Source organism: Hydra vulgaris, chromosome 14 (assembly GCF_038396675.1).
Source record: "Hydra vulgaris chromosome 14, alternate assembly HydraT2T_AEP".
Taxonomy (NCBI): Eukaryota; Metazoa; Cnidaria; class Hydrozoa; order Anthoathecata; family Hydridae; genus Hydra; species Hydra vulgaris.
This window is the reverse complement of record NC_088933.1, coordinates 34,032,356-34,057,500: the sequence shown is the minus strand read 5'-3', so window position 1 is coordinate 34,057,500 and position 25,145 is coordinate 34,032,356. Positions and strand designations below refer to the sequence as shown.

At 27.6% G+C, this 25,145-nt stretch overlaps 1 protein-coding gene across 2 annotated transcripts in view; it reads left to right on the top strand.

Annotated features, from left to right (window-relative positions):
* Positions 1–25,145, top strand: part of LOC100210178 (uncharacterized) — a 44,878-nt gene that overhangs the window by 15,253 nt on the left and 4,480 nt on the right. The window contains exons 3-4 of one of the 2 annotated variants that reach the window (XM_065817201.1): positions 10,204–10,339; positions 15,872–16,350. In XM_065817201.1, coding sequence (XP_065673273.1) covers positions 10,204–10,339; positions 15,872–16,350 — 615 coding nt within the window. Of the gene's footprint in view, positions 1–10,203; positions 10,340–15,871; positions 16,358–25,145 lie in introns of both variants that reach the window. The other variant, XM_065817202.1, reaches the window with a different exon arrangement.

The window sequence follows — 25,145 nt, the reverse complement described above, 5'->3', positions numbered from 1 at the left end:
TTCTGTGCATCACGGATTCGATGTTTCATAAAGGCTTCAACATCTTCTATAATCATATTTAAATTGTATTAAAGACCTTCACTTCCTATAACTAACTTACAAACCTGGTTAATTTTTAAAATTAGGTTAGCACAATAAACGCATTGTTCATCGTGCGTGACTTTGTTAAGCTGATTTAAATCAGGGTCTAAAGTAAAGAAGTTGAGTTGAGAAGCAAAATGGTCTTTTAATTACTTTTAGAAGAATAAATTCTCTTCAGATACCTAACAACCATTTGATACCTAACAACCATTTTCAAAAAACTTAGTAACATTTTTACTCTTCTATTTCTCAGAAATGGTTTGGAACCCATTTTTCACTTGAACTTATTGTTATTAAATTCTTATATTAAAAAAGTTTAGAAAAATTGTTAAGCATATTTTCCGTTATAACAAGGTCTCATATAAAGATTTTTTATTAGATTATTAATTAATAAAGATGTAAAGTAGTCGTTGCTGATCTATACCGCGGCTAGGGTGTTTTAAAAGTTAAGAACATGACAAAACAAGGCTACTTCTAGGACTTTTTTAGGCCTTTTATCACCTGAGCACATGGATTTTTCTTTTGACATTGGGCAATCTATGTATAAGATAAGCAAACAATTTATACTTTTTATGGTAGACTTATGGTCACGATTGTTATGGATAATCTAGCAAAGCGCATAAACCGCAAAAATTATTTTTTGACAGCCCTTCATGCTCATTATTAGTATTTTTATTGTTTTTTTGCATACAATTAATGTATACCTTCTTTGATTTTCTTTGTGGAAGAAAACTGTGGAAATAATGGCTTTAGCAGATTAGCAGACAAAGCTTGATTTGTAGACAAAAAAAAGTGTAACCACTTTCATTTTTTACTTTTACGTTAAAAATGTAACTAAAGTAGCAGAAAAATAAAAAATAAATATGTCTTTTAAAATTATGTTGCTAAATTTGTCCCTCAAAGTAGCAATTGCAGTTCATACATAAACATTTTTACAAAATGGGCCAAATTTCTAGACTCTAGTAGAGATTTTTCAAAAAGGTTTTCCACAAAATATCTGAAAATGAAGGCAATTTAAGAACATCACATTCGAGCTTTGTCTAGATTTCTGAGATAATGGGTCATAATATCTAAAACTGCATACTTTTAGTTAAATAATTATCAAAGTTTACTTGCTCAAACATAAAATTTAGGACATTTAAAATTAAACTTTTCTAAAGAATTTATAATTTTAAAAATATCAGTTTAACGGTTCATTACATTAGTTATTGTTTTTAGAATCAATACACAAATATTTAAATAACCAAAACTTGTATATTTAAATAAGGAAATTCTTGGAAATTTTATATGTCAATAATAACCTTTGATCAGCTTATTTAACACAAATGTTCTCAAAACGTACGGCAACAATAGTTTACTTGGCAATATTGAAATTTTCATTTGAAAACTATTTGTCAGCAGTTGAATATGGTCAAGCTTCATGACCTAAAAACGTCAAGTATTTTTTACAAATTTCTCATTATATAAACTTACAAATACTCGTTATATAAAACAAGTTAATACATAATTACAACAAGAATACGATAAATTGCAAAAATTAAATAAATAGATAAAGTAAGAATTATTACAAAATTTTTTTTTTTTTTTTACTAAAAAATACAAAATATGTTTGTGTCTGTTAATTCAAGTATATCCTGTTTAACTGTATTTTTAAATTTTAGTTTATTGAAGTTATACTTTTCATATTTTCATCAAGAACTATGTTCCACAGACAAGGTTCTCTATATGAAATTGAGTAATCAGATGTTTTAAGAATTGACTTAGGTAAATTAAAGTTATGGGTAGAGCACCTCGTAAAGTATTTATGATTAATTTTTATAAATCGGTTATTAAAGGATTTTGAAAGCATGTCATTTTGATATTTAAACATGAATAAAAAGTTTTGGAACAGGTTAACTCATAGACATTCAATTTCCCGGAGTAACGGCTAAATAATTTTACTGGCTTGTTTTTGTTTAACATATATATATATATATATATATATATATATATATATATATATATATATATATATATATATATATATATATATATATATTTCAATGTTGAAGGGCAACTACTTGCCTAAGCAATATTACAATAGCTTATGTAGCTATGGATAAAATTGTAGTATAAATTTATTAAACATTTTTTACTTAGTAGATGTTTTACTTTATGCATAATGCCTATAGTTTTAAAAATTTTGTTTTCAATTATCGTAATATGATTTTTCTAATTAAGATATTCATAAAATATTATTCCTAATATTTTAAGTGATGCAACTCTGTTTACTATATTGCTATTTATAGTTAGCTGAGGAAGTTGCAGAGACAGTTCATCGGATTTATATTGTTGATGAAACAAAATATACTTAGTTTTATTAATATTCAAAGAGAGTTTGATTTGAACCAGTTGTCAAGGTTTTCCAACTCACGATTTACTCGTGAGAAAATTGTTTTTATATTTGAATGGGTAAAAAAAGATTAGTGTCATCAGCGAAAATAACAAAATTAATTGTGTTTGAGGATAGGTAGATATCATTACATTAATCAAAATCAGTAAGAGTCCAAGAATAGAGCCTTGGGGAACTCCATAGCTTCTTGTTTCTAATTTTGCACAGATTGAATCATAAAATAGTTATTGTTTTCTATTTTTAAAATAACTTTACAGCCATTTTAAGTTGCTATTTATTACTCCATATGATTCTTGTTTGTGCAAACTTAATAACTTTTTTGTTAATGTTGGTAAAAGTTTAGCCGCTAAAATTGAACCATCTAAAATAAATCATATTTGACATCAAAAAATGCTACTATGCCTAATCATGAACTCAGGAAGGAAGAATTATTAAATTCAGTATCCATGATAAAACCTAACAAAAGTTCAGGTTTAGATGATATCAGCAGTAAAGTCGTTATTAGTTCACTAAAATATATAACAATACCACTTTTACATATTTTTAGTTTATCTTTAAAACATGGAGCTTTTCCTGAAAAACTAAAAAGTGTAAAGGTTACACCAATTTTTAAAACAGGTGATCCTTCTGATGTTTCCAACTACAGACCGATCTTAGTTCCTAATTGTTTTTCCAAGATTTTGGAGCGTGTAATGTATAATAGACTTTATTCCTTCTTAAATGTAAATAATAATTGATGAACAAAAATTTACTTAAGGTGTCTTTATTGATCTAAGCAAAGCGTTTGGTACCGTAGATCATAATATTCTTCTATATAAACTTAAAAATTATGGTATCATAAATTCTAACATAGATTGGTTTAAGAGTTATTTGAAGAATAGAAATCAATGCATTTTATATGGTGGCGAAAAAAAAGATTTAATGACAATTAACTGCGGTGTCTTCCAGGATCAATTCTAGGACTGCTTTTATTTCTCATTTATATAAATGACTTGAGTAAAGTTTCCAATATCTTAAACTCAATTTTATTTGCCGACGATACAAATGCATTTTATTCTAATAAAGATATTAATATTTTATTTGCAACAATGAACAAAGAGCTTGCGAAACTAAGCGAATGGTTTATATCGAATAAATTGTCCATAAATATTAAAAAAACAAAATATACTTTCTTCCATCGTCTTCATGATAAAGACAACGTTTCCTTAAAACTTCCTAAGCTTTTTATAAATAACTCTTATATCAAAAGAGAGCATTCTTTGTTGCTTCTAGGTGTAATTTTAGATGAAAATGTAATGTGAAAAGGGCACATTAAATATAATCTCAAAAAATATAGGCCTTTTATATAAACCAGTTGTTAAACCAAACTTGTTTGAAATTTATTTATTTTTCTTTTCATTGCTATCTAAATTACGCTAACGTTGCTTGGTGCAGCACTAATATATCTATAACTAAAAAGCTTTTAATTTAGCAAAAGCACGCTGTAAGAATTATTGGAAATGTGGATCGCTTCTCGCACACTAAATTTCTTTTTAATAAATTCAAAATACAAAATTCAAAAATCAACTTTATATAATATTTATATATTTTTTTTCAAAGTATATATTAAAATGGCACTCATTTTATTTAATTCATTTTTTGAAAAAAGAAATCATTTATACCCAACAAAATTTTCAAATAACAGTTATATTCAACCAAAAGCATATTATTCTGCTACTAAGTTCTCGATTGCAAATCAGAGGACCTAATTATGGAACACGTTATTGGATAATGAGTTAAAAAAAATCCTTCCCTTGATCAATTTAAAAATAAAATAAAAAATAAACTTTTGATAATTGACAATATTTTAGACTTCTTCTGAAACTTTTAGATAGGAGTAATCGCTCGTTTTATTTATTTTTTATTTACTTTATTTTTAATCATATTTATTTTTCATTTTAATCTGAATCTTTACCTTTCTTTGATGTGCATGTTTTATCTCATTTTTATTTTTTTTTAAATTCGAAATCTTAATAAACAAAAGTTTGAAAAAAATAAAGTTATATATATATATAAAAAGTATTTTTTGTATTTGCATTTATATATATATTTTATGCATATATTACATTGTGATAACGATAATACTTTTTTTGTTATTTATATTCTTGTTTTGAAGGGGCTTGGCGATAAGACTGAGTTTGTCTTCTTCTTGCCCCAGCCGTGTATATACATTTTGTAAAAGTCTAATTTTGTAAAAAAAATTCTTTATGGCGAAATACATACATAATACAAGAGGATTTCATGATCAAAAATGTCAAAAGCTTTTGACAAGTTGATGAACAAGCCGAGAGAATAATTTTTTTTAGCAAACCCGTACAAAATTTGACTGGCTGAATCAGTTACTGCATGATTTGTTGAATGCCCTTTTCGAAAACCAAACTGTTTGATAAATAAGATATTATGTTTTTCAAGATAACTAAATAGTCTGTTATACATAATACGCTCAAGCAACTTTGAAAAACAAGAAAGAATAGATACAGGTCTGTAGTAAGATGGTATAGAATTGTCGCCATTTTTGTATACAGGGACTACTCTTGCTAATTTTAATTGACAAGGAAAAATACCAGTTTTTATTAAAAGATTGAAGATAAACAAGAGAGGTAATTAAATAACATCAAAAACAGCTTCTAGAACATTAACATTAATATCGTAAAACCCGGCACTTTTATTTAAGCGCATTAAAGGATGCCTGAAGTTCATTTAAAGACAGGTCCGACTAAGCCATTACTTTTTGAATTTTTTTAAATACGATTGAAATGTTTTATTTCCAGGATTGTTATCTGCTGCTAATTTTTTTCCTATGTTTACAAAAATTTGTTAAAGTTTTCAACAATTTCTTTCTGAGGCGTTGTCCAGAAATTACATCACGTAATTTTCGACCGTTTTTGACTCTTCCCCCCCCCCCCCTCCTTCCCTCGTCGCAAAATTGTAATACTTAAGTAGCATGTTTTGTATGAGTCGTCACAAAACCTTCAACTCCCACATCCTCTATATAGTTTGACGTAGTTTATGGACAAATCTTTATCGAATATTTCTTGGTTCAAGATTGGCTTTAATCTATTTGGAATAGCGGTGTTTTTTTGTAATTGTTTTTTTCCTGTAACTTCTTTAATTGCTTTCTATGTCTTTTTACTATTTCCTATTGAATGTTCTATGAGGTTAGAATAATAACTTTTTTTATTTGCTTTTTTAATCTTTCAAAACAATTTTTATACTTTTTGTATATAACTTCATTGTTAAAAGTTTTATTGTTAAAAAATTTTTCATACTTTGAAAATTATGAAAAATTTTTTAAAAAATTTTTCATAATTTTCTATTTTTCATCATGTTAAAAGTGTTTGATCCTATATCCGCTTTAAACCTATCCTTTCTACTTTTTCAAAGTTTTTAGAACATATTAGATACAATAAAGAATGCAATTATTTTGTTTCCAATAATCTTTTATATAATAATCAATTTAGTTTTAAAAAATCATTCCACAGAACATGCTAATATCCAATTTGTACGAGAAATCTGAAATTGCTTTCAAAGATCCCAATTTACATTAGATGTTTTTATTGACTTGTCGAAAGCGTTTTAATATTTACTTATCAAACCACAAACAATTTGTTTTTATAAATAATTATAACCAAAGCCATCTTCTAAATATTTCCTTTAGTGATCCTCAAGATTTTTGTGGCATTTTTTGTTTTTAATCTATATAAATGGCTTATATAAAGCCTCAAACTCAATTAGTACCATGTTTGCCGACTACACCAACTTATTTCTGACTAATCATGTCATATCCAAACTCTTTTCTACAATGAATGATGAACATAAAAACATATCTACTTGATTCAAGTATAACAAATTAACTCTTAGCATTAATAAAACCGGATGAATTCTCTTTCATTTGCCCTCTGAAAAATGCTTTTTACCCCAAAATTTGCCCAAATTATTTATTAATGAAGTAGAAATAAAAAGATATTTCGTTACTAAACTTTTAGCACTGATTCTCGACAAAAATGTTACATGGAAACCACATGTTGACTATATTTGCTCAGAAATATCTAAAAGTAAAAGTCTTATAAAAATCTAGATCATATTTAAACAAAAAGCCTAAACCCAATTTTATTACTCATTTATTCACGCCTATAAAAGCTATACCAACATAGCTTGGGGAAGCACTAAAAAAAGAAAACTATAACGCCTTTATTGCCGTCAGAAGAATGTGATCCGCTTAACTAAATTGGCGGATCGTTTTACTCATTCCAAACCATAATTTATGGAGATGAAAATACTTAATATTTACGGGCTCAATGCATATAACACTTTATAAATTTAAAAAATTTTGTTTAAGAAACAGTTTGCAGAACAAAGCTTAACAAATTTTCCATTTTCCGTTCGTAAAAGTTCGTTTTTAGTGTTAAATTAAATCAATGATTTAATTATTTCTTTAAAAGCAAGATAACTAGATTTTTCTTTTGTTTACGGTTAAGTGTCTATTTTTTTTCCCCTCAATTTATAAGTCTAAATGCACGCTTTTTTAGAAAAGATATTAGTTTAGTTTTTTTTGTTGAGTACTAGTCCACATAATATTGGGAAACAATGTATTCTGTAATCTGTGAGTTTGCAATGTATTGGTCATGTTAGACGCACCGGTGCACAGTGGACCAGAATGACTAACTTTGAGACAAGTTATTAGTTAATTTAATATTAGTGCTATATTCACTAAATTTGGCATGAGTATTGATATAAAGGTTAAGCTTCGTATGGTGTTGGTTGCTATGGATACCTTTTTTGGTTGCTATGGATACCTTTTTTGAATAGCAACAACTTATAATAGTGTACACACAATAGTGTACACTGTTGTGTGTACACTATTGTGTGTACACTATTGTGTGTACACTATTGTGTGTACACTATTGTGCGTAGAATAAATTTAGAATGGTTACCAATATGAAACTTGCGTTTTATAATTAGGTAGTAATTTTGTTTGGTTGCTATAATATATATATTGTGCATAGCAACAAGCTTTTTATAGTGACCGTCAATTTTTATGCAAATATCATGACTTGGGTAATGCTATTTATTAAAACATTTAATTTTTCAGTTTTTTTTACAAACTAGTTCTTTCATAATGTGGAGTAGCAAATAAAAAAATGATATGTGAAGTTTTTAATTTAATTAAACTACAGAATACTGACAAAAATAATTAAAAATGTATATATTTGAATTTCAATAATAAATAAAGCTAAAAAACGGCAATAACTGATCGAGGTTTTTTAACAGCTGCAGAACACTTTCTGGTAAAACTTTTTAACTGTTGTTTTTAGTAAATAAATGAATAAATCACTATAGTAATTTGCCCACTGTTGTTGGTTACATGACATTGTCAATTGGCTTTTAAGTGAAAAAGCTATGGCGTATTATGAATGCTGAATGTTCGTATTTAAGCATGTGGAAATGAAATCCCATATATAACTATACATATACATGTGGGTACAAAATATTTGTTATATACTTTGTCAATATCATTTATATCTTTTGGATACTACCGCATAAAGAGCAGCACTGTTACGAGTCAATTATATCTGATAATGCAGTATGGGCATTGCAATCAATCATAGAAGTTTAAATTGTATTATTATTATTATTATTATTATTATTATTATTATTATTATTATTATTATTATTATTATTATTATTATTACTATTTAAGTTTAAATTTTATTATTATTCTTTGTTTTTTTTTGTTTTTGTTTTTTTTGTTCTTTATTACATTTTAAAACATTATTTGATCAATATCAGTAGTCCAGTAGACATAACATTAAATAAGACTTTTAGTGTAAATCTTGTAGGGCTTGTAGTGTAGATCTTGAAGGAACAAGAACAGTATAGTTAGTTACAAAAGTGCTTTTAGGATAGCTTCAATCTTTTTCCACTCTAACTTTTTGTATGATGGGTAGAGGTTTTTATTTTCAACAGCTTTGTTTTTTTTTTTTCAGTTGACCAGATAATTTATCAAACTGCAATCCAAAAAATGTGCCGAAGCTCCACCAGTAGACATATAAGATGAAGATATAGTATTCCTAAATAATTTTTCAGCTATTTTGACTTTTTTGGGCTGATTATTTTATCCAAATTTGACATTAGTTGCAAATATTAGTTGGCTAGCTGACTATCGATCCGTTTCATCAACTTTTTTATACTTTGATCTCAAAAAGGACTAATCAAATTCTAAAGGTGCCCTACCAAGATTAGGGTAACTATTCTTGGAGTATAGAGTCCAACCATTTTGCATACTTTTTTTCAATAAACATGTACAAGCCGCAGGTTTGTGGCTAAGAACTCCAATCAAACCTCTTAAAGAAAATATTTTATCAGACTTTTTGGAGTTGTTAGTAGACAAATATAATTCACCAAACCAATTGTTTTACTAGTTTTTCATTGAATATAATTTTAAGTGGGTAATCCAAAATAAATTTTCATCAAGAAAAATTCCAAAGAAATTTCATAGACTTATTTATTGCAACTTGTGTATAACTTAAAATAAGATAATTCTAAAGGAAGATATTCTCCTTGTGATTTTTAATTAAATAAAATATTTTTCTTTATAAACATTTAGTGAAAATGTAATAGGCTCAGCCATTCCTTGACATTTCTTAATTCAAAATTCTTGTCAGTATAAATTCTCTTAATGTCAAATTTTGAAAGAGAGAGATTTGTGTCGCCATTTTTGAAACATAAAGATTTATAAGAGGTTTCTGTCGCCAGCAAACATTTTCGAGTTTAGCTATATAGACGCATTATTAAAAACATTAACACAAATTTAAAACAGGAGCGGACCATGAACTGAACTTTGTGGAACTCCAAACATAATTTTTAGTTCTCCAGTTTCTTTTATTGCATAATTAATAACATGCTGTATTTCTCCAATAGGCTAATATTATATGTTTTTATGTTTTTTTTTTATGTATTTTTTGTAGTTTTTTGTTTGGGGGGAAGAGGGGGATTTTGAATGGGGTGATCAGCTGACCATCTTGTTTTTGAAAGGGGTGATCATCTGTATCAAATGCTTTTAATAGGCAAATAAATAATCCGGTAGTAAGTCATTTTTTTAAAAACCTTTAGTTTTTTGGTATACTATTTTAATTATTGTATGCCCAGTTAAATTGCTTTTTTAAAAACTGAACTGTTTTTTTATTTAAAAAAAACTATTTTTAGTAAAATAGTAATGGATTATAAATTACACGTTCAAAAAATTTGGTTGTTAAATCATTTTTTTAATTCAAAAAGCGTTTTGAGAAAATTAACAGCAAACATTATTTTTAAGATGTTTTTCATTACTAGTGATTTCAATAAACTTTTTCATAATTTTTCAAAAATAGTTATTCTTATTATAAACTTTTCGTTATTCATTTATTTGTAATAAGTTATTTAACTTTTTATTAAATATGTAGCTATATTTAATGAGTTATTGCTATTTTATTCTTCCAATCTTTATTAAAGAATAAATACAAAGTTATATAAAGCAACATTAGTTCAACTTTTCTTTATTTAACTAATTGCGTTTTTCTTTAGGCTATTCTTTCTAATTTTTTGATAAATTACTTTTATTAAATGTAAAGTAAAGTTAAGCAAATTATCTCAGCATAATCAGTTATTTTTAAACATAACAGTTAAATTACTGATTACTTTTTTATCTTTAGATTTCTGTATTATTTACTGGCTGGTCCGCGGGTGTTTTTTTAAAAATGCAGTTTCAATGCGTAAACGACGAAGGTGCCTTTTCTCGAGATAATGATAGATTATGTGTTTACTTTAAGTTTGCTGGATTTTTGGAATGTAAGTGTTTATTTGAAATGTAAGTGGTTATATAAGCAGCCGTGGCACAGTTGTTAGATCGCTGGCTTTAGAAGCATTCGGCGTCCAAAATTAGCTCTGGGCATATTTTGCGTGATTGCTAAGGAAGAAGGCGTTAACATCCTAGTTAAATGCTCTATCACGTGATATGTGACAAACCCATTAGGTCTTCTAGGGGCACCTGAAAAAAGTTTAAAAAAATTTAATATCTTTTATTTTGAATAAGGGGTCGTCCAAAAGTTACGTCACGCAATTTTTGATTGTTTTTGACCCTTCCCTTCTCCTTGTCACAACATCGTAACACTTTAGTAACAAATTAAGTCTAAAATTTTTCATGCATTTTCAGCCAACTTTCCACCTTGTTTTTAATTCATCTCTTTTGTAAAAACCATAAATCAAATTTACTTCAAAATTAGCATCTGCAAAACGTTTAATGTTTAAGTCTCTATGCGCTATTATCTCTTGTTCAGAGTCTTTAATGTATTAAAATGCCTCAAAATTTTTTAAATAAATTCGATAGCTAAAAAAAATGTCATGCATACTTTTCATACTTTTCAAGCGTTCAAGCAATTGCTTAATTTATACATCACGTAGAGTAAAGCGAAGCAAAATAGCAAACGGGACAAGATGGCGTTTTATAAAACCAATCAACAAAATAATTAAGAAATGAATGGAAACGAAACTCTAATTAAATCTTGTATTTTAAAATACCCATTGGTTTTAATAAACATTATTGCTTCTTTGCTTGTTTTCTAATTTCGCCGTTTAATGACTTTTACAATTTATAAGTATATAAATAACAATACTGACGGGGCAAGTAGAAGAAATATTTTGTCTTTTCACCAAGCCCCGTACGTATATACAATAACCGTAATAATATACTTTTACCGTATACTTTAGAAATTATTTATTGAAAAATATAAATGTAAAATAAATAACAATTAGTTTAAGAAAAACTTCAAGAACAATATTCTTGATAAGAGTAATAATCATGTAAAGAAAAAAAAATTAAAAAATAATAATAAAAACTGATAGTTTAGCAATAACTTCAGATTTTCATAACGCCCCCGTCTTCCGCTATCACATCATTTTTTACAGATGATTAAAAGTATATCAGATTTTGAATTTAAACTTAAGTGAAAAAAAACTTGATTAGCAATTTTCTTGACGCGATATATTTTAAGTCATAAATTACTACAACAAAGTGTTTCTAATATAACTTCTTGTTTTTCCTCATATTGAATACCGCTGAACTGTGTTGGTTAAATCTTCTAACAATTTTTTTTTTTTAAGTTATGGTGTTAATGCGTTAATATTGATGAACAATTTTTAGCAGACAAGAGTTAGGTTAGGCTTTGAAATCAGGTTCAACAAAAATATTTTGCCTTGAATAATAAAAATTTACGAGGTTCTCGGAAACCGTAAACTTTTTATGTATCATTAATATATTTCTTAACTGTTTTTACGAGTTCTTTGTTAACTAATGACTTTTTTTCATTTTAGTTATTTTTAGAATGACTGCATTCCAGCCACGTTTAAACTAGTTGTTTTCAAACCGTACTTGAAAATCATTATTATCTGGTATTGCTTACTTCGACAGTACGTAGAGTATTGTGAGTATCTAAGTGTTCACAATTTAGTCATAAATAAACATAGCTTTGTTCTTAAAAAATAATTTGAAATCTAAGCAAATTATATTTGGCAATTTCTGTCACTGTATACGCAACCATGAACCGTTAATTGTGCTTTTGTGTAAGAAACCATAAACATTTTCTTTTCAATGAACATTTCTTACATTTTTTAAGGTAAATGCTTTTATCTTTCCAAATGTTTATGCCAATAAAAACTCTGCGTCATCTAAATTAAACACTTTTTAAGAGATTTTTAGTAAAAGAAAGTTCTAAAATCTTATACTGTGTTTTTTTAGAAAATATTTCTCCAGAACAGTAAGCCATTGTTTGATTTGAGACTGGTATTCTTCTGGAAAAATTCTAACCCCTGGTGATGCAATGTTTGAGGAAAGAAACTACATGAGTACAAATTTTTAGAGCCTAAAATAACTGATACAGTTTAAGGACGCGATTTTGTTATAACAAAATTTTTGTTGGAACAATTAGATGGCGGTGATTATAAATTATGTTTAACATTTTTAGGTAACTTAGTCATGTTTTAAGTTATTATAGAACTTGACTTAGTAAAAAAATACTGTATGGCATCTTAAGCAATCAACAATACAGTTGCCTCAGTACCGCTAGTTACCCCAAAGTTGCAACAAAGAGCTTCTTATGTTGCCTTTTGAATGAACACCAAAAGCTGTTGCTAGTCTTTATTTAACTAAGAGGGTTTTTTTAATTCAGAATTTATTTTTCCTACTACTTCTGTAAGCAGTAAAATAATATTTTGAACAGGAGATTTTAATACATAGTAAATACATATATAGCAAATTGTGGCTGGGTAACTTAGTGAGTTTTCTTTTATTTACCTGAAAATCTAAAGTTGCATGGCAGATTATTCAAATATTTTCGATAAGCTATGATATCGTTTTTTTCTATGTTGCTGAGTTGGTGTTCAGCTATATATTACTTTTCTTTCTTGTCTAAAAGTTTTTCACAATGTTTGGTACTTTGTTTTAACAAATACAATTTTCTTTTTTCATTTTTTTTTACTTCAACCACATAATCTTTTATTTTTGCTTCGTCTTCTTCAAAAGCAAATTTTTAATTTTTAAATAAAACTCTAAACTTATCCTTAATGTAATTATATTAAAACAATTTTTCTCAGGTAACTTTATTGCTCATGGGAAAAAAATTACAACAGATTACTATAGCAAAATATGTAACATACTTTAACATAATATTTAACATAATATAAAAACACTTTAACATAATATGTGATACTTTTCCTAGTATATTGCAAGATTAAAGTTATCTTGTTTTGCCTCCACAATTTTGAGTTTTGAGATGAAACAATTTAAACAAAAAAAACTTTAGGAGAATGCATGTAAAAAGATTTTCATTACTTATGCTTATTCCGTAATATTTTATTCCGTAATATATTAACTTATAACTTAAGTTGAAATATAAAAAACATTATTATGAGGTACATAGCATAATCAATAACTAAATTATTGAAGAAGTTGAGATAAAAAATATTAAAAAGAGGACAACAAAAAAATTTTAACTTCGCTGTATAACTACTTTAGGTAACACTCATGACAATTTTTTTTTGAGTTTAGCACATTTTAGTTGAGCAGTTTAACACATTTACTCTGACATGAATTTTTTTAACAAAATATAATAATTACAATAACGGTTAAAAATATTGTAAACAACGTTTATCTTTATTGAATCTTGAGCACTTTTAAAATTTTTTACATTACGAACATTGTTGCTTGAGAAAGTGAACTCCGTTATTGAGAATTAAAAGGAAGGTCTGATTCTTTTCTAGTGAATTGTTTTTCAAAACATATATTATGGGTGCATAATACAGAGACTGCAGTCTTCATTTTCTTTGTGAATTGGTTATACTTTGAGAAATATGCCAGTTTTCAAAAATATTGTGTGTGTGTGTGTGTGTGTGTGTGTGTGTGTGTGTGTGTGTGTGTGTGTGTGTGTAATTTGTTTGGGCGTTAAAGAATGTTTACACTGCATATACACACTGGCGTAGGAAAGTTTTTAAATGTTTGAAATAACCAACTTTTAAACAAAAAGAATATTCCAAGTTTTTTTAAGTTCATATGTTCATACAAAATATATGTTTTTTACGTTCATACGAAAAGATTCTTCAGAAAAAAATTTTTGTTATAGGAGAATAGGAAGAAGAAACCCTAAAATTTAGAGCTTCTCCCCCCCCCCTCTACCTTAATTGTGAGAGCAATGAGTTGAATTATTTATTTTTTCACAAATATAAACTAGTTATGTATTCATTGACAGGTTTCAAATTTATGCTTAAATTATTCAGTGTTCAATTTTTATGACCATATAAAGAATAACCCGTAAAGAATACCCATTGTATGACCATGTAAGAATACCCAATAAAGTTTGTGGCCCCCTCAACTTGAGGGGGCCACAAACTTTACATTATAATTCTAATTCACGTGAAACAACACTTGTATTAATTAAATTTTTGTTTTGAAACTCATTGAAGATTCTTACATAAAAACCACTGTTTGAAGTCTGTTAAAAACAACTCTTTAAATTCTATTAAAATCTACGATTTGAAGTCTCTTACTTTAAAAGTTTTGTAATTTATTGACAAAACCAAAAGCAGCTAACTTCATACCCATTTTTATATATGTATCAAACTTTTACAAAATCTAAATACTTGACTTGTTAATAATCTTCTTTGACTGTTTTACCAATATAATCTAATATTTCTAATAGATTTGAGAAGCGGTTATTTTTTAGGAACAAAGTCATGTTTATTTATGACTAAATTGTGAACACTTAGATATTCACAATACTCTACGTACTGTCCAAGTTAACAATACCAGATAATAATTTAAAGAATCTGACTTATCTCCTTTTTTCGAAAATAAAGTTATATTTGCGCATAATCATAACTTCGGAGTAAAGCTTTTATGAATGGTTGAAAATTTCATTCTTTAAATACTGTTCGATGACCTTCCGCCGCGTCAATTGTGTCAATGCATTTTACAAAAATTGTCAATGGCATTTTACAAAAATTTTCATTTTACAAAAATTTTCATTTTACAAAAATTTCATTTTACAAAAATTTTCGCGTCAATGGCATTTTACAAAAATTTTCTTTACGGAAAAATACAACGGAAATCATTGTTTAAAAGACTTTCTATTAAAAGATCATTTGTTCCAATCATTAGTTTAGTAAGAAAATATTACATTAGTTATATGCCCTATAGTAATGTCGTCACTTTCTGTCATTAATTGTGCCTGCACTACGCTGTTAGTTCTTGAAGTTGATATAAGACTAAAATCAATATCTTTATACTTGACCAAATAAAAAATTGTGAGTCTGATGGCCAGTTAAAGGTAAAGTCACATGTTTCTACAGCAGTATATTTTTTAACATTTTTTTTAAGTAAATAATCAATATAATCATTTATATATATATATATATATATATATATATATATATATATATGTATATATATATATATATATATATATACATATATATATACATATATATATATATATATATATATATACATATATATATATATATATATATATATATATATATATATATATATATATATATATATATATATATATATATATATATGTATGTATATAAAGGATGTTTCAATAAAGCTTAAGCTGTGCACTTTTATACAATTCTAAAGAGCATTTTGAAGAAATAAGAAAACACTAATACTGTATTACTAAAAAGACGACTATGTTATTGCAGCAAATAATATTTAGAAAAAAACATTTTTAATATGCTAAAATAATTGCTATACATGCAATAAAAGAAATGTTTAATTTTTACAAATAAAAAATAAAACTCTCATGTACCATATATAAATTTTAGACCCTCTGATTGATAATTTTAATAAGCCTACGTACACAGAAACAACACTTGAAAGTACACCTAGGTACACAGCAACAACACTTGTAAGTACACCTACGTATACAACGGTAACATTGAATAATACATCTGCAGCATTTTTTGATATATCAACAACACTTATAAAGACATCTTTTAAAAACCTTACACAAATGACTTCGTGGAAAGAAACAACATCGTCATTAATCGTCGTAAATACAAGACAAACCATCGAGGCAGGGTTATCTTCTCGTATTGATACAACTGCGGTAGAATTTACAAAAACACAGGAGATGGTATTGACACCATTCTCAATGCAACGAAGTGCACAGTATAACAATTGGAGTAAAACTAAAACTTATATACTCATTGGTGTTTTACTGGCATCTTTTTTTTTAATTATCGTGTTTATAATCGTTCTAATTTTACGACGACAAAAGAAATCGAGAGGAAACAACGAAAATGTAAAAGGTTTATTTGTTTTTCTTTTCTTTTTTTTCTTTTTATAAATACAAATTTAAAGATAAATTAAAAAAATAATAATAATTAAAGATTTGTGGGGTTGTGAGTGTGTAAGTTAGGGGAGGGGGTGGAGAAACTTTAAAAATCCTTGAAGAAAGATACTTTAAAATTTCTTGAAGTTTGGTCAAGTAACCTGAGCCTAAAGAGTTTATTTATAATCATTTTAGTTTATGAAAATCTTAAAATACAACAACCCACTTTTTAACTAAATAAATCATAAAAATAGATTTTTATCGTAGAAAAATATATTTATTTTATGGGAGATCTTAGCTTTCATGTTGATAAATTTGAGAACGTGCAACTTACCTATAATTATGTTGGTAAGTTTCATAATGTACACTTTTACTATTAAAGAGCCAAGTAGAGTAAATTAGGATCAGAAGTATATGAGTTGCATGGAAAAATCAATGTAATCATTATAGACTATTTTAGATATCTAAATTTATAAAAAACAGTGTCATTCCTGATAAAATGGCTTTCTCTATAACCAAATTCATGACAACCATTTTTACTCGTCACGGAATAACTTCAAATCTAATTGCCGACAACAACCCCTACAACAGGAAAAAGTTCCTTAACTTCTCAAAAGAATATGGGTTCAACTTCACTCCATCAAGCCCCTTATACTTCCAATTAAATGTGAAAAACGTGAAATACCTTAACAAGCCACTCACAGGTATGGGCTATTCTCCGTTCCAACTTCTCAAGAACAGAAGAATGTGAACAAACCTACCTGTCTATCATGACTTATTATACCATTAGTTCCTTTAAATGCTTATAGTCAAATCACTAAGTCCAGAAATCGTCAAAAACAATACTACGATCGGAACGCATCTGAACTTCCATATCTCGTTGCAAACAACACCGCCCGGATGAGAAAACATGGAACAATGAAGAAAAAGATAGTTAAAGAAAAACTAACATTACCCATATCATACAACGTAGTAAATAAGTACGAAAGAGTATACTGACCCAATCGTAAACATCTGATTAAAACCAATGAGCAGCCACTTGAATATCAGCATGAAAAACTTGATTTACCATACGAATCACCGACAGTTATTACATCTCCTATATCAAATGAGGAAACAGCAGACAATGACATAAAAAAAGCAAGTATTTCGGAAACTCTATTGACCGAACTGCAACCTGACGTGCAAATGTTGTCAAGGACAAAAAATAGACCTGCCTACTTGAAGGACTTCATTTAACTGTTTAATAAACATAAGGTCTATATAGTATAAACAGTGTTTATACTATATAGACCTTATTTAACTATTTATATATATATATATATATATATATATATATATATATATATATATATATATATATATATATATATATATATATTTATATATGTAAATTATGTTAGTGTATTTTACAAATAGAGTGCTCAATGTTCTTAAAGAACAGAGCAATAATAACTTAGTAAAAAACACTTATCAAACTTTTTTCTTCAACTTGAAGTTTCGCCATTTCTGGATCATCAGGAAGAGTTACTAAATCTCAAAAAAAATTCAATTTATAAAAAAAAAATATTTTACAGGAAGTTATAAATTATTATAAAAAAAATTTTAATTACTATATTTTTTTGGTTAACGGGTAGTTACAGAAAGTAATATTAAATAAATTTCTTTGGAATGAGGATAGTTTAATTAGGTCATTTGTTTTTATAATTTTTCTTGCAAACATAGCATACATTTTTTGGAAATGTTATTATAGGCAGGGGCAGATTTTAGAATAGACCATTGTAAATTAAAATTTTTATTTTTTTTCTTTTAAATCCCAAATAAATTTTGACAACATCGTCTCTTTTGAATATTTTTTGTGTTTAAACGATTGTTTGTGGTTGGCATAACGTTTTTTACATTCCTCCTCGGTTAAGCCAACATATTGTTTACCAGGGTTTTGTGAGGAAACAATGCACTTGTAAATTACATTTTTCGAAAGGCATTTTCCATTTAGAGGGCAATCTATTTTTTGCTTACAATTACAATTATCAATGTTTTTTTCTTTTATATGTTCATTTTTACTAACTAACGCGTAGTTGAGGCCTTTTATAAATCTTTCTAAATTTTTTGTACAACTTTAACTTAATTTAATGGTATTTCTGTTAAATGGTATTTAATTAAATTACAAGATTAAAATTATAAGATTTTTTTGAGATTTAGTAACTCTTCTTGATGATCCAGCAATGGTGAAACTTCAAATTAAAGAAAAAAGTTAGATAAGTGTTTTTTACTAATTTATATATATATATATATATATATATATATATATATATATATATATATATATATATATATATATATATATATATATGTATGTATGTATGTATATATACATCTTCAAAAATAAACTAAAGAAGGAAGATGTATTATCCGTGTTCGGGTATTACATCATCCTTCTATAATTTGTGAACTTTGTGAATACTTTGAAAGGATCTAAAGATTCTGAGTTTGTCACTCTGGTGAAGACTTTTACTACTTTCACTTATACTACACCAAGTTTAAGCGTAATCACTTAAATGAAAATTTAGACTACACATTTTTATGTTACATGGTAAAATAAAAATTGATTTATCAAGATTCAACTTTTATACTTTCTGCTAGACATTTAGAAAGATTTTCTGAAATTGCAACCATCATTTGCTGCTTACCTCCGGAGTATTTTGCGGAAGATGGAGAATAAAACTTCTTAGATGGAGTCTAAGAAAAGTCATAATTACTTTCCTTGCCTTTATTTTGAGAGATCCAGAAAAGACTTTCAAGAAACCATTACTTCCATTCAATTCAATTTTAGTATTATAGTCTGATACTGTGCTCCTCATCACATTTATAGTTATTCTAAATTTTCTTCTTGGAAATTTTTTTTACTATTCTCTGTAGCGTCACTAGATTTAGGGTTTATGCAAGCTTGTTTATACCACGGTTTGATAATTCAGTTTAACTTTAAACAACAAGAAGATTTTAAGCAGCTAATTCATCTGCAGCTAAAAATAATTATTTATTTTTAGAAGGTCTTGCTTTTATATTTGTTTCCCTTAAACTCTTGGGTACACACTTTCTAAAGATTTACTTTATTTAACTTTTTCTTTTAAACGTATTTTTGAGTTCATGTATATTTACGAAAGGTATTTTTATGTTCATCAAAAAATGATGAACTCAAAAATACTAATTTATAATCATAATAATATATTTATAATAATAATCAAAAATTGCTAATTGTTCTTTAGGGTGAACCATTTGGGAAGTGCTAATTAGTGGAGGGCTATTAAGTTTTTGTTTTTTCAATGCAACAAATTAAACATTTACATGTTGAGAAAAATCTTCTCTTGAACCTCTTTTTCTATGAACTATGCGCCATTTTTCACAAACTCCAGTTGCCACTTGAGGATAGTTAAAATCATTTTCAGGAGCGAAACTCTTTGTAAACTTTCAAAGATAAAATCAGTCATCTCTTTGTTGACTTTTCATTATCAAAGAAAACATACCGATTTTTTGCATTCGTCATGTTTTTTGCTTTATTTTGAGAGAATAAAGTAAACTGGGTTAACACTTAACTGTTAAAACTGTACTGTTACTATTTCTAACCAAACTTTTTGTGTTTAATTTAAACTGAAACCAAAATCAAAACAAAACAACACTATTTTTCTATAAAATCACAATGCGGTTTTTAAAAACAAGTTTTAAACTTTAAATTAAAAACTAATTAATTTGAAAATATTGATTTTCATTACAAAGTGAAAATCGAGTTTCTCCCATGGCGCAGTGATTTAGAAACACATAAAATTTGGCCAAAATACAGTTTTTTGAGTAGCGCAAATTAAATAATGTTATTAGCTAATATATATATATATATATATATATATATATATATATATATATATATATATATATATATATATATATATATATATATATATATATATATATATATAATATATATATATATATATATATATATATATATTACGTCGTATTAGCATATACGTCGCTAATTTTTTTATAAAATGAGCTTTTTAAAACCACATCATTTCGAAATTGGGCAAGTTGGGGCAGATAACTTTTTTAGTTTCTTATAGAATGATGCAAACTCTCTTTAAATAAAGAATTCCTTCGCGAAGGAAGTCTAAGGTAAAAAGTCCTTGCACTATAAAAAACAGTTTAAATTCGTTACAATTGCATTTTTTAAATGCATTTCTTACGGGGCGACTGAGTAAGTGCGAATTTCATAACGGCGAATCTGCATAAATGCAACTGGCATAAGTGCGAACTGGCATAAGTGCGAACTGGCACAAGTGCGAACTGGCATAAGTGCGAATCACTTGCGAAAACTGGCATAAGTGCGAACTAGCACAAGCGCGAACTGGCATAAGTGCTCCGAAAGAATTTGCAAACATTGGCATAAGTGCGAACTGGCATAAGTGCGCTGAAAGAATTTGCAAACATTGGCATAAGTGCGAACTGGTATAAGTGCGAACTGGTATAAGTGCGAACTGGCATAAGTGCGAATCAATTGCAAAAACTGGCAAAAGTGCAAACTGGCACAAGCGCAAACTGGCATAAGTGCGCCGAAAGAATTTGCAAACATTGGCATAAGTGCGAACTAGCATAAGTGCGAACTGACATAAGTGCAAACCAATTGCAAAAACTGGCATAAGTGCAAACTGGCACAAGCGCGAATTAGCATAAGTGCGCCGAAAGAATTTACAAACATTGGCATAAGTGCGAATTGGCATAAGTGCGAACTGGCATAAGTGCGAATTAATTGCAAAAACTGGCATAACGGCGGCATAAGTGCATACTTGACTAAGTGCGCCGAAAAAATTTGAAAATTTTGGAATAAGAGGGCGGTAGCATAAGTGCACCGAATAGATTTTTCAACTTTTTCTTAGTTGGGGACTATTGAATTTTTTGATTTTTAAAAAATACTCAGTAAATATTGTTATTTTCTTTGTCTAAAACTCATTTTAAAAGTTGGTGTTGTCGTTCAAAAACTGTGCGGGAATGGGACACCTTAGCGAGGCTTCTATAAGGCTTAGTGGACTCAATGCCACGAATCCGTATAGATCTTTTTTTATCAAAGGCTCCTAATAAATTGGGCCTTAATAAACGTTTTTTCCAAAGTTGGTTAGGCCCGGTAGTGGGCTCGTATTACAGTCTTTGTTAATAAAAGTATTAAAAGAGATTGTTGAACTTTCCAATAAATTACGAGGTTACTCCACACAATGTGTAAAATATTCTTTATATAAAATATTTACAAGTTGTTTGCCGTTTTGATAAACAAGCTTTAGTTTATCAAAATACTACTCAATAGTTTGACATTCTCTTCTTTATTGCTGTAACATGTCCAGTGAGCATGCATAGTGAACATAGAGTAAAGCATACTGTGACAACCAATTTAATCAAGTTGTAGTTCCTACAATTAATCTTTTTATTTAAAAAAAAATTTTTATGGTCATAATTTTAGAACACAAATATTAGAAAATTATTTATAATAATCTATCATTTTGTTAATCGATCACTGTTTTTATGTATACATATATGCCAAAATAATTATGACCATGTAAAGTTTGATCCCCCCACCCCCTCTTGGTTTGAAGAGACATTATAGTTAAATTAGTGTAACGTTGAGCAACCGACCTAGCTTCATCAATTAGTTGTTTGTGCTAGGAGGATCGATTTTCATCGCACAAACGGCTAATTGATGTAACTAGTTCGGTTGCTCTATGCTGCACTCATGTATATTAGATTTCTTCTCCGTTAGACATCCTAACTTGGTCTCATATAAAAGTCTTGAGAAGGTCGTATCCGGACAAACTAAAGACGTCTTTCTAGACGTCACACAGTAGTATGTGTGTGTGTGGGGGGGGGGGTACTTTATATTTTAATATAAAGTTTTAAAAGAAGAAAAAACAATAATATAGATTTGGAAGTTACATCATATTATTACTTTATTCTACGCCATCAGCCAGGTTCGTATGAAATATTTCAATTTAAAGCTGTTTTCTTTATAAATATTGCATGTATCTAAGTATACTTTCTTAAAATGTTTAACTATATTTATATTACACTTCTAATCTACGCTACAGTAACTGTTAAAGTGACGTCATTGCAAAATTCAAATTTGATAGGTTATTCTGAAACATCTCTTGAAACTATAGAATTTGAGTTGAAATTTATACGAATATTTTTATGGCAATACCAACCAGAAAATAAAAATATACTAAAAGAACATGCTTTCCTAAGAGTTATGTTATTATTATCAGGTGACATAGAACTATGACCTGGACCAATGTATTTGAACCATATTATTTCAGTGATGGAGAAACTTAAAAATATTCTGTATATGAAAAGCTTACAATGTTTTCATTTAAATATCCGTGGCCTATGGAACATTTAGCATCATTTATTTGTTTAACTGCAACAAAAACATTGACATAATCGCCCATATAAACCCATATAAGCAAGGACAACCCTAGTGAACTATACCATATCGAGGGTTATGCATTTCTAAGCAGCATACGTAAAAACAGACGCGGTGGATGTGTTGCCGTTTACATATCTAATAAGTTAAACTGGGTAAAACGTAACGATCTCAAATCCAACGAAATAAAGAGCGTTTGTTTCGAAAAAATACTTCCAAAGACGAAAAGTATGTTGTTTTGTGTCCTATATTGCCCACCGGATGGCTCGAAATACCTTAGCCACAACTTCTCTAACCTATTTTCAGTAATGATATCTAAACCTAATTAACCTAATTTATTAGAAACAATTTTAATTAGAGATCCTTATGTTAATTACATGAGGTCAAGTGATCACACTGAAATAAAATCAATGTTAAAATTCTATGGTTTCAAGCAACTAATAAAAAGCGCAACCAGAACAACGTTAACATCTTCTACTTTAATTGTCGTAATTTATACAAATAATCTCCGGAATGTGAAGAGAACCTTTTTTTTGTCATTTTTACGCTGTGGCACATATACAATCGATCTCAATGTACACTACAGCCACGTTTTTATTTTTTGCGGTCTTTATCAGTATGTACTTAATTTTTACGCGTTTCACTACATTTTGTTTTTCATAACAGTTTTTCCGTTTTCATTTTTTGTCTTTTGAAATTAAATTTTAAATTTATGTTCAAATATATACATATCCTTCATACCTGGAGCTTAATTAACTTACCAATAGGCAATGTAAGTTTCATATTTTAAAAGACTTCTTACTTCAATTATATTTCATTATTGAAACCCTCAGTGTTATAATTTTTCCAGAAATTTATTGATGTGATCTTTAAACCCTTGTTTTGAAGTTTCATCAAAAAACATTTTAGTCTGTTTCCTCTTTTTGAAGGTTATTGAGTATCCATAACCAAAATTCTTGTTTCATGATGATGGAAAATTTTTCGGTAACTTAAATTTGAAGTGGTAAGATTATCTTACTAAAATAAAAATCTATACAAATCGGAGTTTTTAAAGATTTAAGGACAAGTAAAATTAATATGGTTTTCACAAGTTTTTATGTATAGTTTCATGACACCTCTTCTGTAATAGCTCAGTTAATTCTTCAAGTTTTTCTGGAGTAGTTCTGCATGTTCTCTGTAGACATAAAGTTTGTTCTTTCTGAAAAAATATGTTGTGTGCATTTAATTTGACGAGAAAACAATTTTTTTCCTTTGTGGTCATGGAACATTTTATACCAACTCATAGTAAAACTTGAGTCATTGAGTATGTATCCAATTTAAACATTTTGTTCAAAAGTTTAAAGATAATAAAAAGTTTAAAGTTTAAAGATAATAGTGTTACAATAAATGCGCTAAATGCAAAATGACTTTATGTGTTCAAAACAGCAAATTAAAAAAATAAATAAATTAAACATTTTCAAGTCTCTCTTAGCGGTTTTCCAAAAAATTTTGGAAATTCAATTAACGCAGTAAACCATAACTTAAAACCATAACAAAATATATTTAAAAAATACAAATATAACTCTCCATATTGAATATATGATATTCCAATTCAAAATTCCAAGTACTTATATTAAGCCTGATCATGATAAAAAAAATTTAAGGAATAAATTAGACGGATGCTCAAGTAAAAATTAACCAAATGTTCTCGTATTATATATTATAGATTCATTATTCTTTAAAAATGCAATGTTTATTTAAAAATAAATTTGATGTGCTGAGATTCAAAACTGCTACTCTCCGGTATCTACTAGTTTCAATGGAAAGTTACATCTTTAATGATCGTCTATATGAATCCGTTGAAATCAGAAAATGAATACAAAAACATTGCCAGAAATCTTATTTACATTAGTTTTCATTTTAAAAGTATTTATTGCTGTAAAAATATTAGATTTTTAACAATGCAATAAATACTGACATATAGGCCCAGATTACCCCACCCAACTATGTTTTCAATTTAAAAAAAATAAGCATATTTTGGTCTTAAAAGAAATTGAACCTAATTATATAGTTTATTTTCTTTGTGATGAATCATTTTCCATATTTTAGAACCCGTTTTTAGTTCATTTTTATTGAAGTTTAAGATTTTTAATTAAAATCTCCTAGTTTAAATGTATACGCCATTTTGAATAAAAAATGTGCTTTAAAAACTCCGTAGTAAGCTGATAATTTTAAGGTAATTTTAAGTTTACACGTTTTTTTAAATCTTCAAAAGTGGCCTAAAACCCTCATTACAACGAAAAAAGTTATTTTTTAACCGTTTTCT